The sequence below is a fragment of the Bos javanicus genome, chromosome 16 (genome assembly GCF_032452875.1).
Source record: "Bos javanicus breed banteng chromosome 16, ARS-OSU_banteng_1.0, whole genome shotgun sequence".
Lineage (NCBI taxonomy): Eukaryota > Metazoa > Chordata > Mammalia > Artiodactyla > Bovidae > Bos > Bos javanicus.
The window spans coordinates 36,096,960-36,116,054 of NC_083883.1; the positions used below are offsets into that span (position 1 = coordinate 36,096,960).

Genomic DNA, 19,095 nt, shown 5'->3' on the forward strand with positions numbered 1-19,095 from the left:
TTTACTAAGGATTAAATGAGATAACCTAAACACTGTATTGCTAAATATAAAAATTACTTATCATATTATTATTATTAGATGCTTCAATTCATTTAGTTAACGTGCACCTACTGTGTGCCAGAAACTGTACTATGCCTGGGATGTTGCACAGCACTGAGATAAACAGACAGTATCCCACCTATCATGAAGCTGATCAGACACCAATTAGACATTCAATAGAGATGTTAAGATGGCAGTTGACAGACTGGATTTCAGAGCATGAGTCTACATGAAAGGAATACATTTGGGAGTTATTAGTATTTAGGAAGCATTTAAAGGTCTGAGTCTGATTTATCTCACCTAGGGAGTACTCATTAAATGAGAGACGTAGAGGCGCAAAGATTGGGATATGAGGCATTTTAAAATTCAGAGGTGAAAAAGATAAAGAGGAACAAGCAATGAGGCTGAGAAACAGCAACCAGTAATGCAGAAAAGAAATAAAAAGGTATAGAGGAAATGAGAGAAATAGGTGAGGGAGATTAAGAGGTACTTACTTTCCATTTATAGTAGTATGGTGGTTTAGTTGTGTCTGACTCTTGCCATGCCATGGACTGTAGCCCACCAGGCTCCTCTGTCTATGAGATTCTCCAGGCAAGAACACTGGAGTGGGGTGCTATTTCCTTCTCCAGGGGATGTCACGGGTATAAAATGTACAGTGTGGGACATGTAGTCAATAATTATTTAATATCTTCATATGGTGAGAAATAGTAACTAGTCTGACTGTGGTGATCATTTTGAAATGTATAAAAATATTGAATCACTATGTTGCAACAGGAACTACACAGCCTTGTAGGTCAGTTTTACCTCAGAAACAAACTAGCACGTGAACACATTCAAAGAAAAACAGATCAGATGTTGGGGGTGAGGAAGGGGAAGCAGATGAAGGTAGCCTAAATGTACAAATTTCAGCCACAAGATAAATAAGTACTAGAAAGGTAATGTACAACAGGGTAAATATAATTAACACTACTGTACATGGTACATGAAAGTTGTTAAGAGAGTAAATCCTAAGAGCTTTCACCACAAGGAAAAAATAATTTTTTTTCTTCCCCTTTGCATCTATGCGATAATAGATGTTCATTCACTAAGTTTACTGTGGTAATCATTTTACAACGTACGGAAATAAAATCATTATGGTGTACACCTTAAGCTTATATAGTGCTGTATGTCAATTATGTCTTAACAAAACTAGAAAAAAAAAAAAAAAGAAATAACAGCCAGTGGTACCCTGATAAGCAAATGTAGAAAGTTTTTGAGAAAGTGAGAGGCATAAACTTTAACTTATAAGTCGATTCACATATTGCGAAATGACCATTGATATAGTAACAAGGAGATTATTGTCAGAATAGAATGGGTTCAAGGCAGAATGAGGGAAGAGGAAGTTTTTGGTATAAAGGCAGAAAAATAGGACAAGAGTAAGTGGGAAGTGTGACAAGGGAGAGTTTACACATGCCTATATCTGTATCTATGTATAGATGCCTTATGTACATATCTTATGTGAGATAGTCTACATATAGATATTGACATATAATGGGTAGATAGATGGATAGGGTATATTTTATACTTTATGCATACAACTGGTGCATATTTTACACCTCATTCATAAAATATAAAATGTTAGCTCTTTTCTGTTAGTTTGCTGATTGATGGGAATGTTCCATCAGTGCTAAGCTTGGGTGAGACCCCACTAATGGGATAAAATCTCTATCTTGGGATGTGAGGGAGAAACTGCTTCTTTCAGGCAGTCCTCCTTAACACAGTATTAACCAGAGACATATTAATACATCTTTTGTTACCAGAACTTTATTGACCAGAGACGTATTAATATCTCTTACATAACAAATCGCCAGCCACAGGTGTTAGTTTCTGAAAATATCCTACAGTCAATAATGAGTTAAGAAAAAAATGTTCAAACTGAGTTCAGTTCAGTTCAGTCACTCAGTTATGTCCGACTCTTTGTGACCCACGAACCGCAGCACGCCAGGCCTCCCTGTCCATCACCAACTCCCGGAGTCCACACAAACCCATGTCCTTTGAGTTGGTGATGTCATCCAACCATCTCATCCTCTGTCGTCCCCTTTTCCTCCTGCCCTCAATCTTTCCCAGCATCAGGGTCTGTTCAAATGAGTCAGCTCTTCGCATCAGGTGGCCACAGTACTGGAGTTTCAGCTTCAACATCAGTCCCTCCAATGAACACCCAGGACTGATCTCCTTAAAGATGGACTGGTTGGACCTCCTTGCAGTCCAAGGTACTCTCAAGAGTCTTCTCCAATACCACAGTTCAAAAGCATCAATTCTTCAGCGCTCAGCCTTCTTTGTAGTCAAACTCTCACATCCATACATGACCACTGGAAAAACCATAGCCTTGACTAGACGGACCTTGGTTGGCAAAGTAATGTCTCTGCTTTTTAATATGCTGTCTAGGTTGGTCATAACTTTCTTTCCAAGGAGCAAGCATCTTTTAATTTCATGGCTGCAATCACCATCTGCAGTGATTTTGGAGCCCAGAAAAATAAAGTCAGCCACTGTGTCCACTGTTTCCCCATCTATTTGCCATGAAGTGAATATGCCCAATTACTCTTTCCAAACTTATTAATCCAATTCATCACAACTTCCCGGAATTGACTGAACGAATGGCTAGAGAGAGGGGCTGAAGGGGACGAGGCAGGTTTTGGCTACAGTAAGAAAGTTAAGCACATATTTAGAGAAGAAGTGGAAAAAGTGGCAATTTTGCTGAAAAAAATCACAATTTCCAGAGCACACGAGGGAGATGGTCAGACTAGGGTGTGTGTAACATAGTTTGGGCTAGGAATCTCTGCCCTGTATTATTCAGAAAAGAGGGTAGGTTGAAAAAATACATGTTTCCTGGTTAAAAGCTGACAGGAGCTAGGTGGGACTGAGGAAAGGCACTTGAGGACACCGCCCTGGGTTTACTTTGATGGGCTCTCCTGACCAGTTGTAACTTCCATTCTTATCTAGGATGTTAGGAAGAGGCTAGCTTGATTATTTTGTGTTTCTCCCCAACACCTGGCCCAGCTGTGGAAGGAAAACTTCAGATATTTTTAACTTCACGACCCTGCCCCTGAAAGCCAGACACACTACTTTCTTTACTATAATTGGGACAAAAGTGATTTTTCTTCTTAATGTCACTCTAATCCTTACAGAAGAACTAGTGACAGCCACCTGAAGAATAATTATGGGGGAATCATCACCCCACCCTCATTCTTTGAAAACTGCTGGAGGGTGAGAGTTAAGTGGGTGACAGGTCCTCTGAGCATCTCCTGTCTAAAAGACAAACCACATATTGCGACTATACCTTCATTGTGCACTTCGAGTTGGCAGTCTCCAAATCGTTTTCCATTTCTCCAACTTAGGAGGAAGCTGTGAAATTTGCAGGCAAACGGGCTGAATGACTCATTCGATCCTGGACATTTCCTTCACTCCTAGGATGTCTCAATATCCCTCTACTCCCGTTTTTAAAGCATAACGATAATCAGTCATCTGCTACCCTCGCAGTGTCAGCGTAGTCACCGGGCACGTGACCAAAGTGGCCCGCCGCAAGGGGCTACCTCCATTCCTGCATGCCTCCATCCATCCATCCACCCACCCACCCATCGCCCTTTCTGTTCTCCGGCTTAACACTCCCATCTCCAGGCCTTCAGCGGCGCGCACACCGGCGAGCCGGGTGTGCAAGGGCCCGGGTTGCACGCGCCTGGGGGCAGGGCGGCCACTTTCCCTGCCCGAGACGGTGGGGCGGCAGAGGAGACGGGGCAGCGAGGCCGCGCGGAGCCGAGCCCCCCGAACCCCGCCCGGCTCCCCTCCCCGAGCCGGCACCTAGGGACGCCGGGTCCCACGTGACAGTCCCCTCCTCCCTCCCCAGTCGCGCGCACGGGCCGGGCGTCTCGGTCCCGCGCGCGCTCGTGGTCCGGGAGCCCGGGAGCCAAGCGAAGGAGGGAGCGGTGGAGCGCGGGCCGTCAGAGCCCTGTGCCCGCGCGGAGGTGATGAAGCTGGCCGCGCGCTGACACCGCCGCACCCAGCCGCCGGGAAGCAGGCGCCTCGGGCCGCGACCTTGAGGAGGAGGTACGAGGCTGGGCACGGGGATGGGGGTGGGCTGGGGTGGGGGCGGAGGTCGGAGGCGGTGCCCCGGAGCCCCGCGCCCGGGTCCGCGGGGCTGACACCGCCGCCGGCCCGGCTCCAGTGCGCGGCTCAGGCTCGCCTGCCATTTGCTGCCGCCGCAGGCGAGCCGGGCTTGCTTGTTTTCCCCTCTCTCTCTGCCTGGTCGCTCCGAGGCTTCCGCAGTTGGCGCTGCTCACGGTGACCCAGGTAATTGCCTGAAGGGCCGACCTCCCACCTGGTCTTGTTGCCAGGACACCTTCTCCGCCTTCTGGCCGGGGTTGGTTAGGGTTACGCCGCGACTTCCGAAGCCCAGTTGGGCCGAGGGGAGAAGCAGCAGTGGCCGGGCAGTGCAGGCAGGTGAAAGTCGAGGAAGCTGCCTTGACTCTGTGCGGGAGACCTAGGGGAATGAAGAGGAAACACATGACTGGAGAATGGCCCAGGAATGGGCCTCTGATGCGCTTGCATGCGGGGAAACTAGACAGACACCTGGGAGAAAGTGCTGCCACAGGGTGTAGCCTTTTTAACCACTCGGGGAGGGAGGGGGGAAACACCATCCGGTGGAGATGCAAGTATTGGGAGAGAAGAGAACTCTGTAGGATGGAAATGGTAACCGTGTTTGTTTTTTTTCCCAGTGAGCCTCAAACACTTAAAAATGAGTATCCAGAAAATCAAGTCAATTAAAACCCTAGTCAAATGACAGTTTTAACTAAAAGATTGTCATTTCTTACAATTTCCTGGGAGTACTGTAGGTGTAAATTTTTTTTTTTTAAATCTATTTCTGTGCTACTTTCTACAAGCCAGCCCCAGCATGTAAGCATGCTCCAATGTTGGATGGGGGTGATGAATCAAGAGTCAACCTGCTTGGATAGTTATTAGGGAGTTTGGGATGGTCATGTACACGCTGCTGTATTTAAAATAGATAACCAACAAGGACCTTTGTACAGCACATGGAACTCTGCTCAATGTTATGTGCCTGCCTGGATGGGAGGGGTACTTGGGGGAGAACGGATATATGACTGAAGAGCTTCACTGTTCACCTATAACTACCACAACATGGTTAATCGGCTGTACTCCCATACAAAGTAAAAAGTTTAAAGTTTGGAAAAATAAGAGTCAACCTTCTTAAGTACTACCATTATGAACTCACTGAAGTCTCTGTCTCTTGCAGGGTAGACTGACAATTCCTGTATCTGAGAGTGGACCACCGGGTGTGTGGTGACATGGCCCAGGGGAATAATTATGGACAGACCAGCAATGGGGTGGCAGATGAATCACCCAACATGCTGGTATACAGAAAGGTAAGGATTTCTTCACTTTTCTGGAAAAAAGGAAACTTCTGGCTTCTTTGAATTTTTCTTTCCCCCCTCAGATCAGAGTATCTATCTAAGTTTTGTGACCTTAAAAATTCTCCAAATCCTTAATGACTGCATACTATACTTGAGGATGAGCTGACATTCTCAAGTAATGCATATGTATAGAGACATAGTGAAGTACACGAGGCTACTGATACTCTGTTCTCACACTTTCTCTGTGGATCCTACATGGATGAAGCTGTAGTCAGCAGCAGCAGCAGCAAATTTGGACATCCCACATATTTTGTTTGTCACATACAGGATTTTATAGTATCTGTAATAGTTTTTAAAAGCTTTTTCTAATACTCTTCCTAAGCTTTTGGGTTGTAATGATCATACAGATGTATAACATTTTAGAAATGAATGAAGACTACATTGCATTCCTGGGGCAAGAGTGAATGTGGCTATGTATGTATGGGTGATTTAATAATTTTGCTTCTAACTAAATAATTCCAGTTTCTTTTTTTAAATCTTAGCTTAAGGTATTTTTTACTTTGTGTTATTTTTATAATTTTACTTATGGGTATTTATGTTCTAGTGCCATATGCCCATTAAATAAGTCTTTATATTTTAGAAGCTTTTTTTCCCTCCAAACTGATCTGACAGCTTTATGCATTTTATAATGATGCTGTCAACACCAAATTTCTAGATATTGAGCCACCATAATAAAGATGTATTTGAATAGTGTATGTGCTTCAGAGTGGTTGCTTAGGTAAATTCTTTCTGGTTAGAATCAATAATCTTACTAAAATTAAGGAAGCAGCATTCTTCATTTAAATTCTGGTGCAGAAGTTACTGCATTTTCTGGGGGATTATTTTTCTTTAGCACATTATTTGTAGTGCTTATTGGGGTAGGATTTCTTTAGTTAACACTAGCAGTGGTAAAAAGGAAATTGGGCCTGGAAAACCAAGAAGACTGTTAAAGATTTTAATTAGCGTGAGCCCATTGAAGAGTCTAGGATGAGTTTACTAGAGGATCAGAACTGGTTATGGAGAAAGATGAAATGCTTTCCACCTTGACCTGTACTAAATCCAGACTTTCCTTCATTGTGGCCCAATGTCATTAACAGGTGCTGATGATACGTGTTTGCGGAAATCTTGTTATTGTTTCTATGTGAATATGCATGGATATCCTGATGGTGCTAATCTTGTAGACTGTAGTATGTTGTGTACCTGTAAATGCAGGTGTGTGTGTGTGTGTGTGACAGCACAGTAAAACTTTTTCTTCACAGGGAACAAAATTGCCTATTTTAGTCTTAAAGCATCCCGACTGGATAAATCAAGGAAATAATCCCCTTGAGCTTAATTATTACTATTCTATTCCTATACTGATTGAAATTATTGGATATTTGCCCATTCTATATAAATTCAGTTAGGAGAAGACCTATTTTGGGGCAAGTTACGTGTTTCTAAAGAAGTTGTAATATTCCTTATTTTTTTGTATGACTTTGAATATTGTAATATGAAAGATATGAGAATTGTAAATTCTATCTTGTATGTTTGTGCAGTGTTGAGAGTTGGACTTTTGTAAAATTACTAAGTTAGCTATTTTTGTTAGGTCAAACACTGTATTCTCCATTTCTCTATAAATGATCCGAGGCTAAATTGATTGGACACCTAACAGTTATCTTGATTAGAAATAAACAATATGATATCAATCTGTGTGTCTCATTTAGTCAGTTATCATGAGAATAAGTGAAAACTGAGGCTAGGAGTTTTATAGATAGTTATTGGATTATTTAGTGTACCTAAGGTTCGTACTGCTAATTTTGAAACATTAAGTTGTTGTTTAGTATCAAACTGTCATTATGGTTACTTAAAAGTGAACAGGCTATGATGACTTCATAGCCTGGGGAGAGAATGTAATTATTTTTCATTCTTTTAAGCCTTGCTGTTCTGTTGTGTAAGCTTGGAACCGCTTGTGCTACTTCTTTTGCCCTCCTTTGTTTAGGGTAGTGACACATATAATTAATTTCTAGAAAAGATTTCCCTGAGAAATCCTTATTAGAAAAATGTAACTCCAGTAAATTTTACTCATAATGCTTAATTATGGGTTGCTTGTCTATCCTTTTATTTTCTGAATGTATATATTTTTTGTTTTTGTTTGTGACACAAATAATAATATTAATACATAAATACCAGATAATTTATATAAAGAAACACAATGTTCTTGGTTATCATTTGCTGGTTACCAAGTCTCATGGTCTGTCTCTGTAGGCAGATATACATCATGACATCATGTGACCATTTAACTTCTGTTTTTTTGTATCTTATGTGGGCTTTGACATTTAATATCTTCTCAGTAGAGACAAAATTTTAATGTGAAGAACAGCAGAGTAGTTGGAGGAGGGTTGTAGGTTAACTTCATGTATTAGAATATTTCAACTGGTGGACTTGCATAAAAGAATAAGTGACATGTTACAAATGCTAAATCAAAGGTAAGGAAAGAATTTCAACCTCACAGTGCCTTGCTTAGTATCAGTGAGGAGAATGCTTGGGGAAATTGCTGTTTTATTGATTTATGCCAATTTTCCACTTCTGGTTAATTGTGGAAACATAGCATTTAAAGTGGGCTCTGAACTAGAAGTGTTCATGGTGTTCTCACTATTTCCCCTCCCTGCAAGCCGCCCAGGATTCAGATGGCTTATACCTACTAAAGATATGCATGCACTAATTCCGTGTTCTCTTGATAAGTTATGTATGAGGTTTAGGAACGTTCTCGTGTGGGATAGGAAACAGTGAATGGTTGTCAAAGTGGAATACACAAAAGAGCTGGGGTTTGTGAATTTCTTGTGTTGGTCTGATGTCCCTCCACTATGATTGCCCTCATACGGATTATTGTGGTTCCTGCAAATAATGGGAACATTCCAGGAATCTTTTTTTCCATGGAGAATTCCTTTGTGATATTATGGGGAAAATGTACAATGGGTAGAACTATGATCTTCCAGGTAGAATGAGTGCTACCTTTGTAAAAGCTGCAGGCATTACTAACACTGTTACTGACCAGGGTTCTTGGACTCCTTAATCAATAGAAATTGATAAGATTCCAGATGAGAAATTCAGGCAAGATTTTATTGGCTTTAAGGCTTTATTGCTTACTCCCCGAGGTGGAGCAAGGTAGCCCATTAAATGGGATGAGGGTAAGGATGAACGTGTGGTTTAGACTGGACAGATGCCTTGGGTGGTCTGCCAGCCCCCTTGGTGGGGCTGTGTGCAGGGATCATGCACAGTACCCGGGATGCCTCAGAAGTGGCAGCTGGGTTTTTGGTCTTTTTGTATCTTGTTCATAATTTGCCAACTGCATATGTACGCAGTTATTTTTAGTGTCTTACAGTTTCTTTATATTCTGTTGCTTGAGATGAGCAGATGAAGAGATGTGCAGGTGCAAGCATTACAACAAAGGGTCCCAGGTCCCAGGCCCAGCCTGTCTCAACACTGCTTCACAATCAGGGTTGGTACCTGCAAATCAGTCTCGGATATTTGCTGGTACCTTTTTGACTTAATATGAGGACTCTTTGTAGGCTTCGTTTGATAGCAGAGGTACATTTTAAAAAATCATATGGACAAGATATTATCCTTAGCAATTTTTCAATTTATAATGTTGCTTTTTCCACAAGCAAGTGATGAAACTAGAGTGGTTATGTCATTTTATATATATGAAAACATTAACAAATGTATAAAATGTGAGGCTTAACCACTTTTAGTAGTGGGGCTTCCTAAGTTCCCTTCGGTAGGCCTTAACTAGAATGGAATAGAAATAAATCAACTTCCTGAAGAAGAGACCCACCTAGCTCCAACTCACCCTGGATTCAGACTAGCTTCTTGAAATGTATGTAGAGGTTTGACTCACATGTCAAACACTGCTCTCTTTCTTGGTCTTCTCATTCCTGGGGTACTGGCTGTGAAGGATTGCTGAGCTAGAACCCGAGATGATAGGGAGACACATTCTAAATTTGGTGTCTGGCCAGTATGCTGCCCACCAGACAGCATACATCACTTTTCATCCAGAAGCTGACATTCCTACACTCGAAAAACAAAATATCTAGGGCACCTTGTGGGCCAGTATTTCAAATTGGCTGGCATGCTGGCTTCATACTAGCAGGAATGTTCAGAATGACCAATAATTTCTGGTGTTATTGCAACAACCATTTATGCTCCAGCTGTCAGAAAAGAAAAGGAAAATATTTTCCTCATTCACTGTTTTAGTGGAATGAACACATCTTTTGGAAAGAGCAAATGTATAAAGTTCACGATACCTCTCCCCTCCACAAGCACCCTGACCTTTTTCCTCACCCATTCTCTCTTCCCTTCCTCTCTCTTTGTTGTCCATCTAGTCACTCTCTTTCCATTTGTTTCTTCCTTTTAATTTTTCTTTTCAAAAAAGACCTAAGGGTGAAGATATAATTTTCCCTAAGATGCTGCTCATTTTAATTGTGAAACAGAAAGTTATGTTTTGGAGGTGAGAGCAGGTACCAGCCTTGTTTTGACTACCTCTTAGGCACAGACACTCAGATGGGTGCTTTTAAACTTGGTATCATATTGTGGTTGTGGCAAAGGGTTAGTCTTGAAGGACACAATTCAGTTCAGTCGCTCAGTCGTGTCTGAGTCTATGTGACCCCATGGACTGGCTTCCCTGTCTATCACCAACTCCCAGGGCTTGCTCAAACTCATGTTGGTTGAGTTGGTGATGCCATCCAACCATCTGATCTTCTGTCATCCCCTTCTCCTCCTGCCTTCAATCTTTCCCAGCATCAGGGTCTTTTCCAATGAGTCAGTTCTTAGCATCAGTGGCCAAAGTACTGCGGCTTCAGCTTCAGTGTCAGTCCTTCCAGTGAATATTCAGGACTGATTTCCTTTAGGATTGCCTCGTTTGATCTCCTTGCAGTCCAAAGGACTCTCAAGAGTCTTCTCCAACACCACAGTTCAAAAGCATCAGTTCTTTGGTGCTCAGCTTTCTTTATATGTGACTATTGGAAAAACCATAGCTTGGTTAGCTGGACCTTTGCTGGCAGTATCTCTGTATTTTAATATGCTGTCTCGGTTGGTTATAATTTTTCTTCCAAGGAGCAAGCGTTTTATAATTTCATGGCTGTAGTCACCATTTGCAGTGATTTTGGAGTCCAAGAAAATAAGGTCTGCCACTGTTTCCATTGTTTCCCCATCTATTTGCCATGAAATAATGGGACTAGATGCCATGATCTTCGTTTTTTGAATACTGAGTTTTAAGCCAGCTTTTTCACTCTCTTCTTTCACTTTCATCAAGAGGCTCTTCCTCTTCGCTTTCTGCCATACGGGTGGTGTCATCTGCATATCTGAGGTTATACTGACATTTCTCCCAGCAATCTTGATTCCAGCGTGTGCTTTATCCAGCCCAGCATTTCTCATGATGTATTCTTCATATAGGTTAAATAAGCAGGGTGATGATATACAGCTTCGATGTACACCTTTCCCAATTTTGAACCAGTCTCTTGGTGTATGGCCGGTTCTAACTGTTGCTTCTTGACCTACATACAGGTTTCTCAGGAGGCAGGTAAGGTGGTCTGGTATTCCCATCTCTTTTAAGAATTTTCCACAGTTTTTTGTGATGCACACAGTCAAAGGCGTTAGCGTAGTCAATGAAGCAGAAGTAAATGTTTTTCTGGAATTCTGTTGCTTTTTCTGTGATCCAATGGAGATTGGCAATTTGATCTCTGGTTCTTCTGCCTTTCCTAATTCCAGCTTGAACATCTGGAAGTTCTCTGTTCACATACTGTTGAAGCCTAGCTTGGAGAATTTTGAGCATTACTTTGCTGGCGTGTGAGATGAGTGCAATTGTGCAGTAGTTTGAACATTCTTTGGTGTTGCCATTCTTTGGGATTGGAACAAAAACTGATCTTTTCCAGTCCTGTGTCCACTGCTGAGTTTTCCAAATTTGCTGGCATATTGAGTGCAGCACTTTCACATCATCTTTTCGGATTTGAAATAGCTCAGTTGGAATTCCATCACCTCCACTAACTTTGTTTGTAGTGATGCTTTATTGAAGGACTGAGATAGCTCTATTTTTGAAGAGTAAGATGCGACAATTGGCCTTTCTTACATAAAAGATGTAGGGGAGCTCTCAGCCCAGTCAGAAGATCACCTCTGCTGATTGCTTTGACCTAGACATTGCCTTGGGAAGCTCTTGCTGTAGTCAGTCTGTTCTGTGAAAACAGCTATATCTGCAAGAGAGGGGAGTGACTTGTTTTCCTCTTTGGAAAAGAGTGAGTCATAGACATCACTAGTTTCTTAGTGGCGATTTAGCTGACATTTTCAGCATTAACTCAGTGCATTTGTCTTTTCAGGATTGTCCAGTCTGGTCAACCTTGAAGTTGTCACGTTTCTCCCTCCTCAAGCTCTTTTATGAAAAATAGGCTTTGACATTTTTGCACTTTCATTATCTTGATCTGTCCTTGTATAGGGTGCTGCTGCATGTTAGTGTAGAATATTTATAGGTGATAAAAAGAGAAAGGTCTGTTAGAAAACAAAGGAATGTTTGCAAATGGATAATCACAAAAGGCATTTAGGTCCTCAGATTTCTAAACTAGGGGCTCAGAGGGAAGGCAGGCATCTACGCCATTTCTAGAAAATTCCAGAATGAAGTGTCTTCTGAATATATGACTTGAAAGCTCCTTCCTAAAGGATGTGTCTGCTATAAATATAAGTTTAATCTGTTTGAATCAGATGCAGACCTGTTTTTTCCCCTCAATGACACTAATGCGCCCTGAGATAGAATAGGACCATCATTTGTGATAGTTCTGAGAAGTAGACAGAGATGTTTTATGAGTAATAATTTAATCATGAATTTTGGATAATAATTAACATAAGCTTGAAGCAAGGAAGCCTTCCATTGAGCTTTTTTCCTCACCAATTGTTGCTTGTCAGTGCTATTTGTGGAATTAAGATAAGGATTTGTGGCTTCAGTTTTATTTCCTTCCTTTCTCACCTCCAGCCTAACCGAAATCTTAATTGATCAGAGGAAAGTGCAGATGCAGAAAGGAGAAACTATGTAGAGGTTTTTAATGCCTTATAATAGCCTTTGTGGCTTTGTTGAGTGATGGAAGCAGGGTATATTTAGGTAGTATGGTTGATGGAATGGGATCACTGCAGAGAATATGAAATTATTTTGGATTTGGATATTTAGTGACTTAATAAATGTTAAGTCTCCTTGAAAACGATATTGCAGCACAAGTAATTGGCCCTTGCTCTCCCTCTCTCCCTGTACAAAGGAGGCATTTGAATGTCAGTGTTATGGAGGCTTCTATCTTACAAAATATCAATCTAATTATAAAATAATTGTAAATGTTAAAGTGGGTACGCAGTTCCTCAGGGAAAAAAAGACCCACTTCTCTGACATTTGCCCAAGGCAATATGAAAATTTAACTTACCCTCCTTTTAATTCCCTTTGTCCTGTGTCTAATTCAATTAACAAAGGTCTCAGGACATTGGAACTCTAATAGACAATCATGAACTTGATTCCAGTTCCATTAAAATTGCCGCTTGGCCTAAGCTAGAAAGAATTTGGGCTGAGGGGCCTATCCAGGGAAATAAGTTGTTGTTCTGTCTTCTGGAAAAATATATAGGAAAATGGTAGCTGTGTGATATTAGCTGGGTTCTTAACAGTAGTCTAGGAGCCTTCTTATTTAGGTCCTTTCTAATGATTAGCATGTAAAATTCTCTTTAGGAGTCAGTGTGCTAAAGTAGAAGCATGTGCACTGCAGCTGAGTGGTTTTCGTTTTAAATCATGACTCTGCCCTTGTTTAGCTCTGCAGCTGTGGGTTAGCAACCTGCTGCTGCTGCTGCTGCGGCTCAGTTGCTTCAATCGTGTCTGACTCTGTGCGACCCCATAGACGGCAGCCCACCAGGCTCCCCCGTCCCTGGGATTCTCCAGGCAAGAACACTGGAGTGGGTGGGTTAGCAAGCTAACTCCCTTCATTTCAGTTTTCTTACATGTAAAATGTAAAATAATAAAAAATAAAAAAAAAGTTTCCTTCATAGAGCTGTTTGATGATAAAATGAGTTCGCCTGTTCAGTTCAGTTCAGTTCAGTCGCTCAGTCGTGTCCGACTCTTTGTGACCCCATGAATTGCAGCACACCAGGCCTCCCTGTCCATCACCAACTCCCGGAGTTCACCCAGACTCACGTCCATCGAGTCAGTGATGCCATCCAGCCATCTCATCCTCTGTCGTCCCCTTTTCCTCCTTCCCCCAATCCCTCCCAGCATCAGAGTCTTTTCCAATGAGTCAACTCTTCGCATGAGGTGGCCAAAGTACTGGAGTTTCAGCTTTAGCATCATTCCTTCCAAAGAACACCCAGGGCTGATCTCCTTTAGAATGGACTGGTTGGATCTCCTTGCAGTTCAAGGGACTCTCAAGAGTCTTCTCCAGCACTACAGTTCAAAAGCATCAATTCTTCGGCGCTCAGCCTTCTTCACAGTCCAACTCTCACATTCATACATGACCACTGGAAAAACCATAGCCTTAACTAGACAGACCTTTGTTGGCAAAATAATGTCTCTGCTTTTGAATATGCTATCTAGGTTGGTCACAACTTTCCTTCCAAGAGTAAGCGTCTTTTAATTTCATGGCTGCAGTCACCATCTGCAGTGATTTTGGAGCCCCCAAAAATAAAGTCTGACACTGTTTCCACTGTTTCCCCATCTATTTCCCATGAAGTGATGGGACTAGATGCTGTGATCTTTGTTTTCTGAATGTTGAGCTTTAAGCCAACTTTTTCACTCTCCACTTTCACTTTCATCAAGAGGCTTTTGAGTTCCTCTTCCGTTTCTGCCATAAGGGTGGTGTCATCTGCATATCTGAGGTTATTGATATTTCTCCCGGCAATCTTGATTCCAGCTTGTGCTTCTTCTAGCCCAGCATTTCTCATGATGTACTCTGCATAGAAGCAAAATAAGCAGGGTGACAATGCACAGCCTTGATGTACTCCTTTTCCTGTTTGGAATCAGTCTGTTGTTCCATGTCCAGTTCTAATTGTTGCTTCCTGACCTGCATATAGGTTTCTCAAGAGGCAGGTCAGGTGGTCTGGTATTCCCATCTCTTTCAGAATTTTCCACAGTTTATTGTGATCCACACAGTCAAAGGCTTTGGCATAGTCAATAAAGCAGGAATAGATGTTTTTCTGTTAAACAACCTCAATAAATGTTTCAATAAATGCAATAATAATAATAATATAATTATGCAGTTATAATTATAACAATGTATAATATGTCATAGTTACATTATATATTATAATTGTAATAATTATTCTTTCCCTATTACTATTTAATGAAACACATTGTATATGCCATAGGGTCCAGTATGTTGCTATATTTTTTGATATTGGTAAAAATGTGAACATTTTAACCACTCCCAGTCATGTCTTTCTGGTAGTTAAAGGCAGATTCTGTAGGATGCTGTGGTAATACCATTTTTATGACACAGTGAGTGTCCTAACTTACATTCTATATAGCTAGCTTCTTCTAATTTTAATAAAGCCTTTGAATTATTATCTAATATATATTTGAAGTCTGCACAGTGTTTTAGATATTACATAAACTAAATAAAGTCTTTGCCTCTGGAATTTCAGAGGTGAAAAGAAACTAAGAATTTATCTACTTTTCAATTTTGCAGATTATGAAATTTAAGATCAGAGGAGTAACATGATTGGTCTAAGTCACACAGGATGAATTCAGGTCTTTATTTATTTGTCTTTCTGTGTTATGTGTGTTTCTCTATCTTTCTCTTAAAATAAATGCAATAAGTCTTGTGTTTATGATTTAGTTTCAGTAAGAAATCAGTGTCCTGGTTACGCTGTGGCATCCATGATTATTCCCGGATATTTAATCACCACTATAGTAGATGACTAGATTCCCTTTTCCCTTCAGCTATAGTTTAGCATTTGAAGCCCCAGGAATAATATTGAGAACTAGTCCTACCTACTCTGGTAGTAGTTTTGTTCTTGATTTAATCCTGACTGGAAGTTCTAGGCTGATGAAAACCCAGAATTTGATGTTCTGTGGCAGCACTGCCCAATAGAGCTTTCTATCATGATGGAAATATACTATGTACTGTCTAATATAGTAGCCACTAGCCACAGAGGGCAGTTGAACACTTGAAATGTGGCTAATGTGACCAAGGACTTGAATTGTAAATTATATTTAATTTTAATTAATTATAATTTAAATTTAAATAGTCCCCTGTGGCTGGTGGCTATTATATTTGATAGCACAGTGATTATGGAATAAAGCCCGTAGAAAAAGCGGTATCAAAGAGAAAAGATAAAAGAGAAGGCTGTACTTAGCTTGAGACTTGGCATGCAGTGCTTGCAACAACGTTGCAACAAAAAAACTGTTCAACAAACAATTTTTAAAAATTATAGTACAGATGTAAAGCTTTAAAGGAGAACCATGGCCTGCTAAGGAAATATTAGGAGATATTGTAATAAATTACACTAAAGGTTTATGTTTTGGTTTTTTTTCTGCCATGTGGAAACTGGAAGTGGTCTGCAGAGGGTGGCCCTCCAAAGGTCAGATGATAGAGGTTGTTTTGCAGCAAGACTAAAATCTGCATGCACGACTAAAATCTGCATGCACCATGAGTATCCCAGGAAGTGCACTTGCAGCATCTCAGGTGGTTTACTAATGTTGAAAGCATTCTAATTAACCTTTGTATCTTATGGAGTCTCAGACATGCATTGTAGCCATTCCAATTCCTGTTAAGACTGAGGGGAAAACCAGAGTTCTGGGTATAAGGGATTTAAAGTGGTTGTAATCCTTGTTGAGAATTTAAAATTGGGGTATAAAGAAATCCAGTTTTTTAAAGCTTACTTCTTTTCATATACCTCAGAATGTTGAAGGGAAGGCAGTAGTCTAGGGAAAGTAGTTAACTCATGATGAAGTGACAGAGTCTCCAAGTCAGAAGAGCTAGATGTGAACCCCTGCTCTGCCCCTGATTGGCTGCATAAGTCTGGACAAGTTTGTTAACTTCTCCTAGAGACTACTTTTACAGAATCATTGAAAAGATGAACTGTAAGTGAGAATGTTTGACTGAAAGTGACTGACAGGTTATGCTACAGACTCTTTGGGAATTGTGGAAGATACTGAGGTTCCTTGCAAGAATAAACTTTGCTATACTCTCCTTGACCAGTCTTCCCAGTTTGCTGAGTGTCCCTATGGCCATAGGTCATTTAGAAGCCCAACTTCCCCCCAGTTGGCCATTGATGGAAGTTCTCAAGATTGATATATATCTACATGACCATCTTTGGCCATACAAAACCTTTTGGAATGTCAGGCAAACTGGTTCAGTAGAAAGTTTTTCTCTAGTACAGAATCTAGGGAAAGTGTTCAACTTTAGTATTTAAAATGATGTATACCAAAGCATTTTGAAGGAAATTAAGTATCACATAGAACATATTATTACTCATATTTCTCTTGGTAAACTTTTTAAAATACATTTTTTTTTTCTGGAAATCAGGGCTATTTGTCACTTGCTCCAAGGTTTATATTTAGTATTTTGGGTTTTGACTTTCAGTTTATTGTTAATTAGAAGAGTTGTCTTTTATTGAGTGCTTACCATGTGTCAAGGCCTTCATGTATATTATCTGATTTCCTTAAAATATGTTGCATGTTGATTATTACCGTCCTGTTTTTCTAATAAGAAAGCTGAAACTGACATACGCAGACTAAGTGGCTGTCCAAGATTGCTCAGGGATTAGTAACAGAGCTGGTGAGCTCCATGAGGATGGAGACTCCTATCTTCAGTGCTATGTTCACAGCACCCAGAGATGGTATAGTAGATGTTCCTGAATATTGAGTGCCTAAGCACATGATCAGTGAATGAACAAATGAATGACTGCACAAATGAATGAATGCTTGACCCAAAGTCTGCATTCTTGCCTCTTCACTGTGTTGCTTTCATTTAGATTAGTGAATGGATAGCATGTTCAAAATTCAATTCTGTACACCATACATACACTGAGCCTCAGCTATGATTGAACTGTGTGGTGGGCCTTGGAATTAGAGTTGTGAACTAGACAGATAGGGGTTTGAATCCTCAATGAGCTTACTTTACAGTGGTGAGGTCAGATGTCAGATAACTTACTGAAGAGTGATTACTGCTGTTCTCCAGTGGACCACATTCTGTCAGATCTCTCCAGCATGACCCACCCATCTTGCCCCATGGGCATGGCTTAGTTTCACTGAGTTAGACAAGGCTGTGGTCCTAGTGTGATTAGATTGACTAGTTTTCTGTGAGTATGGTTTCAGTGTGTCTGCCCTCTGATGCCCTCTTGCAACACCTACCGTCTTACTTGGGTTTCTCTTACCTTGGGTGTGGGGTATCTCTTCAAGGCTGCTCCAGCAAAGCGCAGCCGCTGCTCCCTACCTTGGACGAGGGGTATATCCTCACTGCCACCCTTCCTGACCTTCAACGTGGGATAGCTCCTCTAGACCCTCCTGTTCCCCGTAGCCATGGCTCCTTGGACATGGGGTTGGTCCTCCTGGCCACCACCCTTGGCCTCTGGCGTGGGGTTGCTCCTCCCGGCCGCTGCCCTGGCCTCGGGCGTGGGGCGTGGGGTAGCTCCTCCCACCCGCCGCCCCTCACCTTGGACGCTGGGTATCTCCTCTCGGCCGCCCCCCCTGACCTCGGACGCGGGCAATGCAAAGAAATAGAGGAAAACAACAGAATGGGAAAGACTAGAGATCTCTTCAAGAAAATCAGAGATACCAAAGGAACATTTCATGCAAAGATGGGCTCGTTAAAGGACAGAAATGGTATGGACCTAACAGAAGCGGAAGATATTAAGAAGAGATGACAAGAATACACAGAAGAACTGTACAAAAAAGATCTTCACGACCAAGGTAATCATGATGGTGTGATCACTGACCTAGAGCCAGATATCCTGGAATGTGAAGTCAAGTGGGCCTTAGAAAGCTTCACTACGAACAAAGCTAGTGGTGGTGATGGATTTCCACTTGAGCTATTCCAAATCCTGAAAGATGCTGCTGTGAAAGTGCTGCACTCAATATGCCAGCAAATTTGGAAAACTCAGTAGTGGCCACAGGACTGGAAAAGGTCAGTTTTCATTCCAATCCCAAAGAAAGGCAATGCCAAAGAATGCTCAAACTACCACACAATTGCACTCATCTCACACGCTAGTAAAGTAATGCTCAAAATTCTCCAAGCCAGGCTTCAGCAATATGTGAACCGTGAACTTCCTGATGTTCAAGCTGGTTTTAGAAAAGGCAGAGGAACCACAGATCAAATTGCCAACATCCGCTGGATCATGGAAAAAGCAAGAGAATTCCAGAAAAACATCTATTTCTGCTTTATTGACTATGCCAAAGCCTTTGACTGTGTGGATCACAATAAACTGTGGAAAATTCTGAAAGAGATGGGAATACCAGACCACCTGATCTGCCTCTTGAGAAATCTGTATGCAGGTCAGGAAGCAACAGTTCGAACTGAACATGGAACAACAGACTGGTTCCAAATAGGAAAAGGAGTACGTCAAGGCTGTATATTGTCACCTTGCTTATTTAGCTTATATGCAGAGTACATCATGAGAAACGCTGGAC

The 19,095-nt window shown here is 41.5% G+C and overlaps 1 protein-coding gene across 4 annotated transcripts in view; it reads left to right on the forward strand.

Moving 5' to 3' along the window:
• Positions 1-4,029: 4,029 nt before the first annotated feature.
• Positions 4,030-19,095, forward strand: part of RGS7 (regulator of G protein signaling 7) — a 479,738-nt gene continuing 464,672 nt past the window's right edge. For 3 of the 4 annotated variants that reach the window (XM_061382532.1, XM_061382530.1, XM_061382533.1), the window contains exons 1-2: positions 4,030-4,119; positions 5,324-5,453. In XM_061382532.1, coding sequence (XP_061238516.1) covers positions 5,376-5,453 — 78 coding nt within the window. In that variant the 5' untranslated portion in view covers positions 4,030-4,119; positions 5,324-5,375. Of the gene's footprint in view, positions 4,120-4,267; positions 4,363-5,323; positions 5,454-19,095 lie in introns of those variants that run through there. The other variant, XM_061382531.1, reaches the window with a different exon arrangement.